This window comes from Convolutriloba macropyga, chromosome 8 (genome assembly GCF_964194025.1).
Source record: "Convolutriloba macropyga chromosome 8, txConMacr16.3, whole genome shotgun sequence".
NCBI classification, from domain to species: domain Eukaryota; kingdom Metazoa; phylum Xenacoelomorpha; order Acoela; family Convolutidae; genus Convolutriloba; species Convolutriloba macropyga.
Window position 1 is genome coordinate 51,999,321 of NC_134475.1, and position 19,483 is coordinate 52,018,803.

Consider the following 19,483-nt stretch of genomic DNA (forward strand, 5'->3'; position numbering starts at 1 on the left):
ATTCAAGGTATGAATCGAAAAGGAGTTAAAATTTCACTGAAAAAAAGCACCAAAAATTGTTGATGCGTGTGGGCTGACAAACCAATGCGAAATTTTTTCTGAAAAAAATGAACAACCCAGTGAAGTTCATATTCAGCGATCGGAAACTTTAAACTCAAAAATAAGAGCTCAGCTCTTTCGGTAAAAAAAAGAGTTTCGCTCTTCAAGAGCACCCAGCATAAAGTTCCTAAAACCCTCTTTCTTTCCCTCATACCCGCATATCCCATTTCATCAGTTCACTATATTGACCAACCCATACCCCATTTTCTTGATATTAGTTCTAACAATAACGTGAACGATTCTCACCTCGCAACTTTGGATTATTAGTGCTACCGATTTTGGAAAATATCATAAATTCGATTCTGATTGTATTTCAGAATTATTTCAAATTCGACAGAAAGTTAGAGAACGGAAATTTTCCTTGACTGCTCAGCAGAGGCACAAGTTTAGGAATTAGGATCGAATGAAAGAAGTCTCCGTTATTTGGCTCATATATTTGATATTGGTATCACCTGCTGATAAATTGATACTATGTTTGTTCATGAAGAAGATGGTTGTTGGTATTGAATGTATCTAGTGAAAACTTGTTCACGCCGAAAAGATAAATTCGACTTATGCAGGCTTAAGTCGCACCAAATTAGGTGGTAACACAGGTTTTCCATATGCACGGACCTAGACAAAAAGCTATAAAAACGCCAAGATATTTCTGATTTACGCGACCATTACCGTTATCAATAAAAGATTAGTAGTATAAAAAGGGCTCACGCAGGTACCGATTCATCTCAACAACCTCAAATTTTAATCAAACCGAATTTCAAAAAAATCAAACCGAACTTCAGTCCCAGTCGATGATGGAAAGTGTCTCTGGTGGATACTTCTTTGAGTATAAAACATCAACCCGCCTTCTTCGAGTTGCGAGAGATGAATCGGAGAACGGGAGCAATATTGAGATAACGCTGTTTAAGTTCGCAAACGACGAACGATATCTGAACCAGTCAGTAGTGATACCTGAACACCACTTCTCAGAAATAATGGACTCTTGTACTCTCGAGTCTGATATACTGAGACTAATCTCCGAGGGTAAATTCAACACAGAAGGCCGAATCGTGATTAATTTCAATGTCTGCGAACGCATGAGGATGCACAGCAAAAACTGCGAAGTGATACGAGACATAAAGGGTAATATTTTATATATGTTCCAACTAATTAGGGTTTATTGTAGAATAGCAATCTGCTTATTAAAACTGTGCGGATTGGTAGAGGTGTTCTGATATGAATGTCTAGATATTTTGTTTCTATTTAGGGTAATATTTCATATATGTTCCAACTAATTAGGGTTTATTCTAGAATATCAATGTGCGTATTAAAACTGTATGCGGATGGGTAGAGGGGTTCTGATACATAAATGTCTAGGACAATTTTGTTTCTATTTAGATACAGACAACACGTACTACAGATTTGCGGTCAAATACTTCGACCCGCAGGACATCATACTGAGTGCGTTCTTCTACCTTAAGAAGTTCAGCCTCAAAGGTGATATGTGGGCATTGCAATACACAGCCATTCATCTACGTGAATTTACAGCCCTGATGCTTCACCATAGAAACTATATGAGGGCTAAGCGAGAGAAAATCAATAAGCGTTTGATCCCGATTGCCGAAGTCAAACCAATGAAAAGAATGCGGGAGACTGAAAGCGAAAATAACCCCCCGAGGTTGTTGATTTAGCCTCAGAGGATGATATGCCTCTGATAAACTTTAGAGACTCAAGAGAATAATTTTGAAATTATCATTCGCAAAACAATAACATTAAATTTGATTATTAAAAGCATTGTTGTATTGTTCCTTGTATTTAATAATCATAGCTGTCTTCTTGCTACAAATTGTTCTTAGTTAGAAATCTTGTTTGAAAGCTGTACTATTGTATGCGCGAAAGAGAACGGTTAAGATTTTCGCATTTAAATTGTAGCATTTCTTAGTCTTTGAGTCTACACTAGATAAAAGGCGGCAAAGATAGAGATACCAAAACGTGCAGCAATAAATGAGTTTTAGCTTTTATCTAAAACAACAGTTTTTGATTCAAAATCAAATTTACCCAGAAGCGGTTTGGTAAATTGAGCACACAAGACAGAAGCAAAAAGGACCAAAAGCAAATTAGTCAATTTGCGATATGTCAAACACAAAGATAAAGCAGTAAATAATGGGCCATAAAACGAACTTTGTATGAACTAACCTTGATGAAGTTCGGTATATGATTGCCAAAAACGTTTCAAAATGATGCTCCTGTAGTACGGTGGTTTAGGCTAAAAAACTATGAGAAACATATGAAAGCACTAAAAGATTGGGTTCGAGACTAATAAGTGGAGGGATCCTTTTTCTGTGCGGTAGACCACCCCATTTCTCACTACTGACACGCACGCGCACATTTTAAAATGCCGAAAGTCTGTCCAAAATGCCAGAAGTTCCTATTCAGCCAGAAGTTGACCTCGTTGACTTTCATTTTAAAACTAAGCATGGTAGTGACTCTGCAGAAGTCACTTCGAAATTCTGGCTTAATATCTCGACGCGGTTCTCAATAAACGCCAGAAGTTCTCAGCGACTTCAGGCAGAATTAGGATCTATTCGGTTTTGGCCGCCCAGTGTTTTTTACGCCACCTAGTTACCAATTATATGTTCTTATATAGCACGTTACTATGTAAAAAATAGCACGTGCGTCTGGGAGCGTAAAAGATATAAGCCCACAAAGTTGGGGGCCAGAACAGAATAGATCTCAGAATCACGTAACCATTACTTGAACAACGCATGTGCAAGTTTTAAATAAGAGTCTAAAAGAGAGCCATTAGTAGACACTTTTTTAAGGGATTCGGAGAGCATGGCTAGCAGATTGCCAGAAAATAGCAGCGATAACTTCGTAAATCTGCGGTTTCAGAAAGATAATGAAAAAAGACAGCCCGAAAAAGAGAAATTCCTCTTCCTTTTATTAATTGCTAGGATGTTATATTGTGATAAGAACCTAACTTTTTGCTGCTTCTATTAGCTGCTCTCAAATAACATTCAATTAAGAGCGGCACACCCTAAGTTGACATTATCTCCTTGAATTTAAAGTAAAGAAAAGAACTTAATCACGCAAATGAACAAAAGACGGTCCACAGAGTGAAGAATGACGTCACGCACGCAATTCAATAAAAAATGAACGAATGAATAAACAAAAAGCCCATTTGAAGAGACCGTGGTGCCATATGGTCTAACATAAATCTAGACGAGGAAATGAAGAAAACAACGCGAAGGCCAAAAATAGTCCCAGCAATCGCTTCTCAGCCAGAAAACTATAACGAATGTCAAAATAAAAGTAAGTAAAACAAACATAGCCGGCAGATTGCCGGAATAGCTGCGAAAAAATAGACCTGCGTGCCATATAATAGAGATAGAAACAGATACAGATCTAAATTGAAAAATCGAAGCCGCTCAAAAAACTAGGCTAAAAATCATTCAGCGATAAATTAATAAAGCTGGTTAAAATTCATTCCACAGAAGCCTCTTATTAGGGACCTTTACTGCACATATGAGTTCCTTTGACCTTAAACAAATTCAAATTAAACTTAAGTGCAAAAGTCATTTTATTGAGTCAGGTAAGTCACGTATGATCAAAATCTAATCACGCAAATAACCTAAAAACTTTCGCTAAAGCGAGTGAGAAAAGACGTCACGCGCACAAATGCCGTTAGTGAGAAGAAGAAGTCATTCAGAAAATTTGACTTTTTCAGCTTTGCTGTGTGAACAAATGTAAAACGAAAAAAGAGCGTCAGACGACGAAACAAAAAAACCAAGAGCACCGGAATATAGCTACACGCTCAGATTACAGCTTCGCAGCTATAAAAAATGAAAATTTGGAGATAAAGATACAGTAAACAGAGTAGCAAAAGAAGGGCGATTGACACAAATAGAGGCTACAAATTCATACGAAAAAGATGTGGTTAAGAAAGACAGAAATATAGCTGGCAGATTGCCAGAAAATAGCCGCAATAGATTCATAGATCGGCAGTCTAAAAAAACAGTAAAAAGACAGACCAAAAAAATTCGTCTTTTCATTGAAGACTGATCTGTTCTATTTTGATTTTAAATCTGTATAAGTTACTGCTGCCTCTATTAGCTGATCTCAAATAACCTTCATTTAGAGTGACACACACCAATTTGACCTTATCTATTTGAATTGAAGTAAATAAAAGTCAATTTCAAATTGAGGAAGTCATTTTTGTGAGTGCGGTAAGTCAAGTGTGACCAAAAATTTAATCACGCGCATGAAAAAAACTCGCTCCACTAAGAGCGAAAAATGACGTCACGCATGCAATTCAGTTGAAATTGCATGAACGAATGAACAAAAAGTGGCCGTGACGTCATATGGTCGTAACAAAAATCATGACGACGAAATAAAAAAAACAAGAGAAGGCCAATAATAGCCCCAGCTATCGCTGTGCGGCTATTAAAAAGAATGCGAAAATCGAGATAATGAGGGGTTGTTGTCTCCTCAAGAGTTCTGTTCAATCGCGTACTTAATGATTAGGAAGGCGTAAGGGTCTAACAGAGCTTCGCCACTTAAGGCCCACTTACGCCAAAAAAAAATACAAGGGCGAACAGACCAAGTTACTGAACAAATAAACAAAAATTGTTAAAGGAAGGAGAAAGCAACGGAGAGGGGAGAGAGAGAGAGCGAAGGAAGATGAAGAAAGAAAAAGTCAATAAATAATGAAATATTAGAGGAAAAAAACAAGGGAGAAGAAAGGAATAAACAAAATAAAACAAAAACGCAAAATAGCTGAATCTCTTTGCTGTCTCAATTTTATTTGCTCAGTCTGGTCAGATGATTCCTTTCAAAAAAATTTGCAATCAAATTAATGCATCTTCATTTGAATTTAGGTCTTCGAATTTTAAGTTACGGAAATAATTTATGAGTCTTTGAAAGAGATTTGAATCATTTTTTACCAAAATTTCTCCACGGGCATAAGCAAAAGACTGACACAAATAAGAGTGTGAACACGAACTCACATACGCATCGCAGTTAAAAATTGCATGATGAATAACCAAAAGCTGATTTGAAGAAAGTGTGACATCATATAGTCTTGATAAAATCTTGACAACGAAGAACCGAACTACTAATAGCTGCACTCAGCTATAAAAACTCCTCTAAAAAGTTACTGCAACAAGACTTTTTCTCTCAGCAATCCATCTTTTGCCTCAGCACAAGTTATGTACCTTTAAACGAATGACCGCTATTTTGTTAACAGAACCGTCTTGCATACTCCTAATTTCGGTCAATAACCGCTACTGATGTGCTCACTTAACCATGCTCGTACTATAGGTCTCTAAAACGTCACTCAAAGCGCTTAAACGTTTAACCTTATATATAAATTGTCATTCAATTAATACATAAGATTTTCTCAGTTACTTCATCAGAGTCGTGTAACCTATACTTGAGACATGAAACTCCAAGTTTTGAGATCCGACTCTGTATTAAGGAAACTCTGGTAGATTCTGTCGGTGCACAGATCTGGCATTTCAAAAACTTGCGGGTTTCAAATAACCTTTATTCATTTGAGATCAAAATTTTCGAAACAATTACAATACGAACCACTTTTTGTCGAAGTTCAGCATGGCTAATGCACTGTCGACGATGGCTTCCCGCTAAACAGAAAACACAATCATAATTGGATAATTGTCAATTAAAATCAAAAGTACAATCACAAAAAAAGCAAAGAGTGTTCCTTACGATGTGTTCCTGGTCGCTGACAGTTAGTTTGGATGCCTCAGTGGAGGCCTGCCAGAGTTTGGTGATCTGAGAGTAGAAGACGTCATTGGAGCTCCCAAACAGAAGAGTGAACTGGAACTCACACTCATTCTAAACAGAAGTCAAAAAGCATTAGAAATAAATTCTCGTGGACAGTAACCAGTAGTTGATACAAAAAGATGGCGAATCACGGACTGGCTTCTTCTGTGACACCGAAACTCCGTCACCATTGTATAAAAATCCAGCTCAATAGGCGAGCTGTAGAAGTTAAAAAACAATTTTCTTCGATTTTGGTTGCTCTTTCAACCGAGAACTACTCAAACCTGGTTATAATCAAACAACAAAAAATACACATAAGAACAAAGCTGGTAGATTGTCAGAAAATAGCTAAAAACATAGTTGGCAGATTGCCAGAAAATAGCCGCAATAGCTTTGTAGAAATGCAGTCTCAAGAAAACAGTACAAAAGACAGACCAAAAAAATTCGTCTTTTCATTGAAGGCTGATTTGTTATATTTTGATTAGAAATCTGTATAAGTTTTTGCTGCCTCTATTAGCTGCTCTCTAATAACCTTCATTTAGAGTGACACACACACCCATTTGATCTTATCTCTTCGAATTAAAGTAACAAAAAGTCAATTTCAAAGTGAGGAAGTCATTTTTGTGAGTGAGGTAAGTCAAGTGTGACCAAAAATTTAATCACGCAAATGAACAAAAAACCTCGCTCCACTAAGGGCAAAAAATGACGTCATGCACGCACTTCAGTTGAAATTGCATGAACGAATGAACAAAAAGCAGAATTGAAGTGGTTGTGACCTCATGTGGTCGTAACAAAAATCGCGACGACGAAATAAAAAAACATAGCAGGACAAGTCCTGACGTACAATTCAAAGAATTTAAGAATTTTCATTGACTAAACAAAAAACTAGACCTAGAACGGACTATGAATGGATTGGGAAAACCATTTAGAAAAAAAACCGATCCAGAAAATCGAAAAAACAGTAAAAATCAAAGTGAAATTGCCGCATGTGAACAAAAAACCACTAGCGAGAAAGCGAATTTTTGTTCAAACACCGTTTTCTCACTCTACTTTAAATTTAGAGCGAAAAAATTTTACGCCGCAAAACCACTCGCTTTTTCGCTCCACTTCCTGTTTCGGCGTGACCGAAATCACTACTCCAATTTGACTCCAAAAATCATGAAAATGTGTGAACAGATCTTAAAAGAAAAAGACAGCGCCCCAATACAATTCAAATTCTTTGAATTGTAAAAACAAGAGAAGACCAATAATAGCCCCAACTATTGCTGTACGGCTATTAATAACTCCGCAGACCTGCAGTCTCAAAAAGACTATAAAAATACGACCGCAGAAAAAAAATAAACAACTAACCGCTGACCAATTTCGGTCGACTAACTGGCGAGGCAGACAGTTTAGAAATGGCATGGGCTAGAGAAACTTATGGTGCAAAAACTTGACTAGGAGGGGTTCGAAACCGCGACCTCTTGGCGGAGAGTTAGGGACAATAACGCGCACGCTGCAAGATCTACGTAAGTTAACCGCTTGAAGTCGGTCTTAGCAAGAAAAGCCACTCGAGAAGTGAAATCGAAAGAATGTTCTATAAAAAACCGGTCAAGTAGAAATTTTGCATAAAGACTTTGTTCGACAGCAACAAAATCAAAAATAGCAAAAATCAATTTGAGAGCGAGGCGGTCGATTTTGAAAGTCAAGTAAATGACGTCTGATGAAAACCTTTATCACACAAACGAACAAAAAATCTCCAATAAGAGTGGAAAATCACGCAGTTAAGTCAAACATGCGTAAATCAATGAATAAAAAGCAGATTTTGAGAGAAGTCATATGGTGGTAATAAAATTCTGATGGGCAAAATTAAAAAAAGACCCGACAGAATGCCAATAACAGCTCTAATCGGCACTCGCTATCTTAGCTATTAAACATTGAGAAACAGTTCAGCAAAAATGGTCAATTGCACACAATGAACTCCAGAACATTACAAACAATAAAAATTGCTTTAAATTTTTAGAGGTCAAAATCTCTGAAAGACGAGAAAGCAAATACATTTGACAAAGGAAAACCCCCACAAAATAATTACCACTTCTACCGAATTGGAGCATTAAAACACGGTTAATATTTTTATAACAAAATCACCCGTAAACAAAAAATCAATAAAAGAATCACTAAAAATAAAAGAATTTAGCAAAATCAGGTTGAATTACCTCAAAAGCATCACACATTGATGCAATAAAACATGGGAAACCTTAAAAAAATAAAATTTGCCTCATTTTGATTTGGCGTTTGAAAACTTTTTGGATTGTTTTTGAGATAACTTTTTAAAATATGCGAACCAATCCAACTTACCTCCTCTGTACTGAATAACTCTGGAAAGCACAGATCAGTTCGAGACCAGAAAAAACCGAAAACATGAAAAAAAACATGAAATTCACTATATACTTAAAAAAATCTGCTCAAAAAATTAACCCAACCTATCTTCATTCGATTATTGTGGTCCAATGAAGTAAAACAATTAACAAATTTAATAAAAATAAAATATAACCCAAAAAATATATATGTCGGACGAATTCCTGGCGATCTCTTGACTTCGTCAGTATATAGATGAGGCTGAGGGAGGCTAGCTATAGCACAATTGATGGGAAGAGGTGAGTGCGGATGGGGGCAAACGTGTGGGCTTACGGGTGGAATGGGGTTGGGTGAAATGGAGTGGGGATTACGTATGTGGGGTTAAGTGCGTGGTCAAACTCCAAAAACCGCTTTTCATACGATGAACATTATTGTCTCTTATATATACTTAGAGAATAGAGAGCCGTACGGCTCTAAGGGAACTGAATGCCCTCCGGGAGTTACCTATTTATCTCATTTTTTTAAGTTCAAAAAGTCAAAGGATCACAAAAGATCAGACGGAAAAAAATAAACATAAACCGACAAACGTCGGACAAATTCCTCTCGAACATCAGGCCGGGTAATTTGGTAAGCAGGGCGCTGTACGCTGTAACCTCACAACCGTGTCTTGCTACTGACGAAGCCAATCGCTCGCCAATCGTTTGAGAGCAATTCGTCCGACGGTATTCATTATGTTTCAGAAATTAAGTCAGTTCTTAACACAACGCCGCAGGAGGTCAGGGGCCTGTAGCCCATCAGGAGGGGGTGGCCCCAAAAATTACTCCCAAACGAGGAGTCCGAGCCCTTGCCCTCCTGCGTTGTGTTAGGAACAGACTTAATACCTGGAACATAACAAATAACGTCGGGCGAATTGCTCTCAAACGACCGGCGAGCGTTTGGCTTCGTCAGCAGCTAGCCACGGTTCAGTGAGTCTAGCTTTAGCTTAATTAAAGGGGCGTGAGGTGAGCGCAGCTTGGGGTTCACCGGGGGCAACGGTGGGAGGGGGCAACTGTCTGCATGGGGCCCTTACGGCCTGAACGATGTGCAGGTGTGGAGATTGGGGGAGGGGGGAGTGAGGGAGTCTGATGTGGGGCTAGGGTCAATTTTCAAGTACTGCCCTTCACAACATAAGTATAAGTCTCCAAGGCAGTTTCTGTGAATCACATACTTGGAGACCTTTGATCTGAGAGGCTCTAAGAGAACTTAATGCCCGCTGTCGCTACCTGTTTATCACGTTTTTCAGGAAGAAAAATTAAAATGGGTCAGACGAAAAAACGGTCAAGCAAAAAGTCGCATCAAAAAGAACAAACGGTCTAACATAATTGTTAAAAACTTCGTTTGAGAGCAATTTATGCCAAGCGAACATTTCGTTCGAGAGCAAATAATTTAAAAAATTTGGTAGCACGAAAAAATTGCATCGGAAATACTAGGAGGACTAATAGAATTGCTGCAAACTTCGTTTGAGAGAACTAAATTAAACTGGTAACTAGTAACTCCTAAAAAGACAAAGTTCAAAAAAAAGGTCCCAAACACCTACAAACGAAAATATCTAAAATTGCCACGCAAAGAATGTTGATTTAAAAAACCAAGAGCACCGCAATATAGCTACACGCTCAGCTTACAGCTTCGCAGCTATAAAAAATAAAATTTGGAGATAAAGATACAGTAAACAGAGTAGCAAAAGAAGGGCGATTGACACAAATAGAGGCTACAAACTCATACGAAAACGATGTGGTTAAGAAAGACAGAAATATAGCTGGCAGAGTGCCAGAAAATAGCCGCCATAGATTCATAGATCGGCAGTCTAAAAAAACAGTAAAAAGACAGACCAAAAAATTCGTCTTTCCATTGAAGACTGATCTGTTAAATTTTGATTAAAAATCTGTATAAGATTTTGCTGCCTCTACTAGCTGCTCTAAAATAACCTTCATTTAGAGTGATACACAGCCATTTGACCCTATCTCTTTGAATTAAAGTAAATAAGTCATTTCAAAGTGAGGTAGTCATTTTTGCGAGTGAGGTAAGTCAAGTGTGACCAAAAATTTAATCACGCGAATGAACAAAAGAATTCGCTCCACTAAGAGCAAAAAGTAACGTCACGCACGCACTTCAGTTGAAATTGCATGAATGAATGAACAAAAAGCATTCATTGACTAAACACAAAACTAGACCTAGAACGGACTATGAATGGATTGGGAAAACCATTTAGAAAAAAACCGATCCCGAAAATCGAAAAAACAGTAAAAATCAAAGTGAAATTGCCGCATGTGAACAAAAAACCACTAGCGAGAAAACGATTTTTTTTCAAACACCGTTTTCTCACTAAACTTTAAAATTAGAGCGGAAATTTCACAACGCAAAACCACTCGCTTTTTCGCCCCACTTCCTGTTTCGTCGTAACCAAAATCACCACTCCAATTTGACTTCAAAAATCATTAAAATGTGTGAACAGATCTTAAAAAAAACATATCCGGAAGAATTTGAAGGAGAAAATTGCCCAAAATTATGACTAAACAACTAAAACAACAACTGTGAACCCTGACTCTTCACAAATGCCATAAAAAATTTAAGGAAGAATAGAAACGGTATTTAAAAACAAATTGAACAAAAAAAAAACAGAAAAACTTAGGTTTTTTAACATGTTTTTTTAATAGTTCAAGGAAACATAAAGCCGAATAAAATTCCTTTGTAATTAGAGTATTGAAAAGCTCACAAAACAATGGGCAAGTCATAATTGGCTAGGAAACTTGTCTAAGATTTTAAAAAAAGCAAAAAAAATATGAAAAAATGTCTTAAATTTCTCAAATTTTCTCTCAATTTTCCCATGAAAAAAATGATTTGTACCAAGAAAACTTACGTCAATTGGTATCTGAATACTCTTTAAGTAACAAGCTTCTAATTAAATCCCAGTTTAAGCATTAAAACAAAAAAAACAGGCAAGAATCATTAAATTTCGTCTAAAAATCAGCAATAACTGATCAAAAACCTCAATTAGCATCAAACTCAAATTAACTGGTTGAAACCTTCAATTCCTAACAAAACAAGCCTTAAACTAATACAATATTATAATCAGACCTCATAACCATCAAAAGTTGCAAAAAACTGCTTTTAAAAAGCCGCACGTGAACAAAAAAAAACTTCGCTCGCTTAGAGAAAATTTTTTCACACATCAATTTCTCGATCTCTCAAAATCATCGGTATGAACAAAAACCACTCTCTTTTCGCTCCACTTTTCGCTTTTGTTCAGCACCAAAATCTCCAAATTTTTTCACGCGTTTCATTTCCCGCTTCAAAATTCACTCCAATAAAATTGATTAAAAGGACTTCTCCAATACTGCTCTTCGAGTCGTAAAAAAAGACAGCGCCCCAATACAATTCAAATTCTTTGAATTGTAAAAAACCAAGAGAAGGCCAATAATAGCCCCAGCTATCGCTGTGCGGCTATTAAAAAATGTCATTAAATTATCATTTTGATCAACATAAATTTTGAATGAAGGCTTTTGGGATCTATTCTGTTTCAATCCCGAGTTTTTTTTTCATGAAACCCCCTGTATATTGTTATAAATCACGTTACTAGGTAAAAAAAATGAAAAAAATGGGGACGTAAAATTTGGGGACGTGCGAATGGGGACGTAAAATTTATATACCCACGAAGCAAGGGGGAGCAGTTTTTCAAACTACTTTCAGAGCCATAATAGAGAGGAAACGTTTCCTGGTACAGAACTGTTTCCTTACCAGAACAGATGAGAACGGCTTCACAACTCCGTCTTCCAGCATAAGCGTATGCCTGTTTGAGACAATCTTCCACCTGTACACTGTACCTCCTTCATTCTCCTCACTTTGCACTCCCTTCATTGATGGTACACCTTTCATATCTCTGTAGAGCACCTTGATCAGGGGAGACAAATCATTCGGAGGCGGCTCAAACACAACCGACTTGGAACATACGCGCAGTTTGCCACTAGCCCAATTTACATTGTGGTGGTCATTAAGTCCCTGATTGGAGGATGAGGAGGCTGTATAAAGCTCTGCTGATTGTAGACTGATAAGGTAGTCTTTGAAAAACGTTTCGCCTGGTTCCAACAGAAGAAGGCTGAACCTGTAAACAGTCACCCAGCTTCCAAGACTTATAAAAGCGTCATATATTTCACTTGATGAATGAGTTATTTTGGACCAATTATTACACCCTCCATATAATTGACAATCCTTTCAGAATTCGATCTCAGCAAATCACGATCAATTTTTCAACCGCAAACTAAAACTTCCGCAAAGCTTCAAATCCAATCATTCCCCGGGAGGCATCCATTTAACATCCAAAATAAGTTCCTCGGGAGAACTTAAGGATTTTATTTTATAAATGTTCACAAATTGTTCAGAATCATATTCGTCTGATTACTCAGTCGGAATATTTGATATTGTTGCATGATTTAATTAATAATTGAATAACGAATTGGATGAGCGATCTACGGAAAACCCTCACGCCCGATCAAGTGGTTAGCAAAATAAGTGGTTAGCAAAATACAGGCGCAAGTACTGGGGACCATTTTTCAAGTTCCAGTCACATCTTAGACAAGAGCCGTCTTAGACGGCCTAATTATTGATTGGAAAGATCAAAATGATAATTCGCCAGAGGAACAGCATTGAACCAGTTAGATGACCCCTTTTCAGAAGCCAACATTATAAGCTCCTTTTCGGAATCTGATTCATTTTCGATTAAATCGTTCTTTCGATCGTTTCACAGGCACTTCTCTCTGATTTGGCTCTCAATTAGTTCTTGGTCTGCTCTCATTGTACATACATCATCACTGTTTAGGCATTTTGACTTTCGAATTGACCAAGCATGTCCACGTAGATAATCATGGGGCAACTGAACATTCCAACCTACTAGGCGCAGCGGGAATGAAAAAGCTGCTGCTCTTTAGGAGTCAGATTTTGTCTCCAATTGGTGGCAAGAGTTTTTCTGATACACTGGATTCAATTTTTCCAAGAAATCTAGAGGTTTCAGAGGTAGATAGCCATAAAAATAAGAGTTTGTTTTGAACACCCTCGGTAAAACAAGCGTTAGCATTCTGAGGGGACATTTTGACAAAACGGACCAACCTCTTTATAGTCTTTTCATATTTACGTTCAGAGTCATTAAGGTATTCCGCGCAAGCTGCAGTTGATCCAATAGGTGGACCTAATACGGATTGAGAAAACAATTTAGAAAAAACTCCAATCCCAAAAAGTCCAAAAAAATCAAAGTGAAATTGCCGCATGTGAACAAAAAACCAGTAGCGAGAAAGCGAATTTTTGTTCGAACACCGTTTTCTCACTCTACTTTAAATTTAGAGCGAAAAAATTTCATGCCGCAAAACCACTCGCTTTTTCGCTCCACTTCCTGTTTCGGCGTGACCAAAATCACTACTCCAATTTGACTTCAAAAATCATGAAAAGGTGTGAGCAGATCTTTAAAAAAAGACAGCAACCCAATACAATTCAAATTCTTCGAATAGTAAAAAACCACGATGTACCCAATAATAGCCGCTATCGCTTCGCGGCTATTAATACAAAACATTCTACTAGAACAACTAAAATAAGATGAGCGATCTGATGAAATTTTAAGGTTGAAGAAATCGTACAGAAAAATCAAGAAGTTCGTGCCTTAAACATGCCCACTTGAGAACAGCTTGGAAGAATCTGAGCATTACAGAAATGAATGAAAACTAAATAAAAAAATCTGATATGGAAATTCGTTGAATCGTTGAAGCAAAGGTTTTAGAAGACTGAGTTTGAACGTGGCACGACAATTGTAGAAATAAAGGTACATTATTTTGATATATATCGAGTGGGACTAATTACTCCCACCAGCAACATCTACAGTTGATGTAAGACCCCAGCGACAGAAACAACAGCAGCATCAACGCTTAATAGAAATTTAGATGCTACGAGTAATTACTTCTGGATTGAAAATCCGTTTCAACAAACTTTGTAGACAGTCCGTAGCAAAAACTGCCGCAGTTAATAGGGCTCAACTCAAATTAGTAAAACAAATGAACAAAACAGACTCTAGCAAACATTCGAAACTCATGAAAAAAATAGGGAACTATTACAACTACGGTAATAGTTAAAGTAGTATAGGATTAAGACAGTTCTCAAAAATTTGTTGCCACTTGGCAGTTCGAGTGGTCAGTGACCAACTACGCAAAAAAGCCGGCAAATAAACAATATAAAATATTTTTTTCGTTGGACGACAGTCAGGCTATTTCCAGCAATAGATGATGCATGTTCTGAACACTACTTCACAAAAAAGACTAGTGTCCCCTGTTCAACCAACCCCATATTCTCTTGTCATATATGTATTTGATATCATTGATGCGGACCTTAAATTGTTTATCAGTAACAACCAGATGACAAGATAATTGGTCGAGACGTATTATGTAACTAGAGTTATTGAGTATTGAGGCTGAAGACGAGGCTTGTACAATTGGTAAGTAATTGGTGACTGAAAATTGAGGAAGTTTATAAAGAGGTTTATGAAGTTTATAATTGTTGAAAGAAGTTAAATAACTCGGTGAATTAATTATACTGATAAGGCAAGTAGCAATGTTCGTCAGTATATGTGCTCATGTAACACCAATAAACGTGCCAATCGGATGCTGGTCCACTTGAGAGATCGACAAATATCTATGGAGAACCAATACAACCAATACAGGAGATTCGGTTGATTAAACTCTCCTGAAAATTGAAAACTTTTACAATTGCTTAATCGCAAATAATTCTCGTTTCTTTCTAAGAAGGAATAAGATTACATCAATAACAATATTGTCAAACCAAAATATAGTCACTATGTATAAAACCTGCATCCGATACCACTCAAGACCAGGTTACACTTATTGTCGAAACTATCCACTAAAAACAGCTCTGTGATGCATCTAAACATCTAGTTAAATGTTTAATAAGTTAACTGTTTAATAGACCATAAAATTAAGGCATCTTAAAACAACAACACACTAACATTAAGTAAATTTAAAATTCAGTGCTTAACATCTAGTAATCTAGAGTTGGTCGACAAAAAAAAGATAGTTTATTTTGGACTACATTTAAAACAAGCCAGAGTCAGTGTGAATAGTGCATGCCACCTGACCCATAATTGGGCCAATTGTTACCGACCGTCAGAAGAATTGAGTCGTAGACAAATTGAGCACATTTTTTTAATATTTATATTTAGGGTAATGTTATATAACATTTAGGTCAATGTTATATTTAGGGTAATAGTTGTAGTAGAGCAGAATTCAGAGACTAGTCTCTGAGGTTTCCAACTGTTCAACAGTTAAGATCAGTTTTATCTTGTTGAATATGTTACAATTGATTGGGGGCCATGAGCTCTGTAAACTATTCAGAGGGGCGCTATAATTTTGCAACATAATTTTACTTTCATTTATTAGACTCAATTTCTGTAGAATTTAGTTCCTGCGTAGTTTATTGACACCTTTGTTAGTCGCAACTTTATCTTTCACACCCAGAACTTTTGCGGGTAAAATAAATAGGTCCTAATTTTGACAGGTCTCAAATACAAATATGCGTCTTAACATTAGGGCTAATGAAACAAACACTTAGGACTCAAATACCTTGTTCTAACAAAGATAAGACCGAATTAGCACACAAATGACCAACAATACCAAAAGTGGAGTTTTGCACGGCAAATAACACCTGATAAGAGGCACACAAAATTGTAGCGCGATTTAGAGCAAGGCAAATAAGACCAAGATTATTCGAGTTGGAAAACCTCGGGGTCATTCACTTTAAAACTTAGCCTGCTGAAACTCCAATCAAAAGAAAAGGAAATCAATTTGATGCCCTTATTTTTTTTTGTTCATTAAAAACTGAACATAGCTAATTGCTATTATTGGCCTTGCTCCTTATTACCCTTGTTCGCCAGGCGTTAAAATATAACTTACTCGCAGTATGGACGGCAAAATTGTTAAAGCGCGACATGGAAAGGCCCCGATAAAACTACCTCCAGTGGCTGGCAAAACGCCACGGGCAGAGCATATTCGAAACTCCAAAACGAAGGCAAAGAGGCGAACAAAAAGCGGCAAGTCTAACAATAGAAAGAAGAACTTCGCAGCGAAATCAGACGATCAATCACAGCAATCAAGCGAGCAACAACAGCCACCAAACGATCAACAACAACAGCAACACGAACAACAGCATCAACGGGCATGTGATAGCGACTTGTCCGACGACGAAAAAGCCGAGCAACAAGCGCTATTGGAGATGAAGAAGAAAGTGTAAATCGAGCGTCCATATGCAGTGTAAAAGCGAACTTTAATTTAACTTAGGTATCTGTCATGTGTGTGCTAGTCCGGGTTAATAAATTATGTCATCTAAATTGAACAACTTACCCTTCATTTTTTGCCTAACACGAGTAACAATAAAACAATGCATTGTTCCACCGCTCATGCCGGCCTTTAAGTAAATTCCTCCTCTATTTGGGCCCATTTTATTTCCAGTGTAGCAATCCCAGTGGGCTTGCTCGAACTCATCGGTGTCATAAAACATGTAAATATTAGTTCTAAAGGTTCCGGCTAGCATTCTCAAATCTGTTGTTGTAACGAAATTAAGGTCATCTGGGCCATTAATAAGAGGGGCACCGCCCATCAATCAGATTTAATAAGTGGCGGTCCGGGCCTTCTTTTCGTAAAGAACGAATTACTTCTTCAATTTTTCCGCCTTGATTAGGGTTTCCGGTCAGAATTGTGCTAAGTGCAGCGCACACGCAATTGTAATCGGGATCAATAGTGTCCACGGTTTTAGGGATAAAAGAAGTAGGATCTAACGAAGGGGCGTTCTTGAAGCAATTTTTTTCTAGTAACGGCCTTTCGTTAATAACTAGGTCTAATTCATAACAAATTCTATCCAGTGTAATTTTTTCATTGCAATAATCACAGTTACGTACTACTTCTCGAACGATAGGCTGGGCTCCCTGGACATCATAAGATTGTTTAACAAGCCGTTCGAGCTCAACTGCTTTAATATGCTCGTGGTCCCGATGTAATTTTTGGATAAATTTTGCACTCCTTGAGTGCAATACTTTGAGTCCGGTCTTTTTATTAAAAAGAGTTAGTTTGGGTTTGCTGTAGCGACTACATAATTGTTTAAAACGGTGCCTTTTCTGTCGATTAATACTTACATCTTGTGGAATTGTCCCACGACGATGAAAATTGAGAATAGACTGATACAATTGGAAATCCATTGGCGCTCTAAGTTAGTAGGTAAATCAAAGCTAGTAGGAATTAAGGTTTAATGAGTTTGCTAGTTGGTGATTTGCTAGTATTTGCATAGGATCATTGGCAAACAAGAAATGGCGTGCGCACATTGACTGAGTTATCAGAGCATGAAATATTGATTTGCCACTCTTTGGTACTGCTTCAGGGCCCCTAATTGTCCCAAATCCAGGCGTCCGCATTTTCACCACCCCCCGCAAGTCTTGAAAACCCTACTTCCTCAAGTCCGATCACCATGAAATTTTAACTGATCACTCCTAGGACAATTCCTTACACATTGAAAAAAACAACGGGCTTTTTCCGGTACCCGAAACCGTTCTTTTGGCCTTTAAAGTAAAACATAGAAAATAGATGAAAGGCAAATTTCTTATACTCCTTTGAAAGAAGCGACACTTTTTCTAGAGTCAAAACATTTTACCAAGGCCTCGTTCAGAGTGGAAAGTTGAGATAAATTACCTGTCAATCCCAAAGTATTAGCACTGAAACTATTCTACAATGGATTAAGGGACAGAAAGAGCTAAGTTTTATTTTCCTTTTTTTGATGACTCTAAGGAAATGGTTAAAGTTTTATTTAGAACGGAACATTACTCCAGCCTAAATGGGAAACAAAGGTATCATAGTTTAAATTGGATGCGTATTCGTTACTTAGGAAGGAAAAAGCAAGCGTGCGAAAAATTGCACACATATTGCTCAGCATGAAACATGGATTGTGCCATATTCTGAAATTATCAAACCGAGTTAGGCACGCAGCTCCGGTCATCTCGAACAAACATCAACATAAGATAAGTGACATCTTGTGACTGACCTTCCACGCCAACTATAACACTTAGACGTTAGGTCAGAATGTTCTAAAAGGAACGACACGTTACGTTTTGCTGATAAAAAACTGATAAGGTTGAGTACCCTTAGGCACAAGAAAAACGACCAGAGAGAGATTTGCGAATCTGAAAAGCAGTAGTTCGTTAAATAAGTTAGTTATAGTTTGAGAGACGAAGTTGACGCGTGAGTTCAACTTTCCTAGAAGAAAAAAAAGTGTTGAAAAGAGCGATTAATCGATCTTTCGGATTAGCTTAAATTAGTCTGACTTAGTGGAATCGGGATTCTTCCAACTGTTGTAAGTTGTTTATGATTCTTAAATTTGAATAACAGGAGAAAACTCTATACTTAATTGCCAGACGGACTCACTTTTCTTCGAAGAACCTTTCAAATTTTATAGAGTTTTGAGCGCTAGCCAGTCCCCAGCTAGAAGCCTTCTAACGATAAAAATACAAAATTCTACAGTGGCGCTCCTGGGTGGGCTTTCTGACAGATTAAAATAGATTAGATTTTACGAAGTTGGGTCTCAATCCAAGAGGTGTACAACATACTTCCTCAAAACTGGATTCAATACTCGCCCAAAGAAGCGAAGAACACCTACCCGAATTCCCGAGTACAAATCAATTAACTCAAACCAGAAGTCGGGCTGATAGATTGAGAGAACTACTCAGACTCCGGCGAGATCGCGAAGTAAGACAAGTGGATTCGCAAAATTTAGAAGAACACTCTAGTCTAAGTGGCTAAGCAATTACATAACGAAAATGGCGTTGCAAGCGGACGACATTCAACGAATTGCCGAAGCAGCCATTCAAGCTGCGGACGCACTGAATGGTCAAGGATTGTATGGGCGAGGTGCACGCCAACCCGATCGTTTTCCTAATCCGATATACAAAACATGGGTGGATTGGAAAAAACATTTTGTATGCATTGTTGAGTCGAATCGTTGGGATGAGAAACAAGCAATGGCTTGTGTCCCAACCTGCTTCACAGGCTGGGCCCTTGATGAATACACTGCAATGCCCAACCACTTTCGAGAACAGGAAGATGGGCACCCGGCACCTACTCTGGAGCGAATGTTTGAATACTTAGACCCTCGAATGATGCCATTTCGAAACCAACGAACTGCTCGAGCCGAATTCAAAAACCTTATTCAAGGCGAAAAG

The 19,483-nt window shown here is 37.7% G+C and overlaps 1 protein-coding gene across 1 annotated transcript in view; it reads right to left on the minus strand.

Annotated features, from left to right (window-relative positions):
* LOC142344819 (uncharacterized) overlaps window positions 1–19,483 on the minus strand; it is a 166,613-nt gene that overhangs the window by 131,887 nt on the left and 15,243 nt on the right. The window contains exons 2-4 of the mRNA XM_075396798.1: window positions 11,971–12,334; window positions 5,803–5,931; window positions 5,665–5,717 (exon numbers count right to left, since the gene is read on the minus strand). Of these exons, the coding sequence (XP_075252913.1) occupies window positions 5,665–5,717; window positions 5,803–5,931; window positions 11,971–12,334 (546 nt within the window). The remainder of the gene's footprint in view (window positions 1–5,664; window positions 5,718–5,802; window positions 5,932–11,970; window positions 12,335–19,483) is intronic.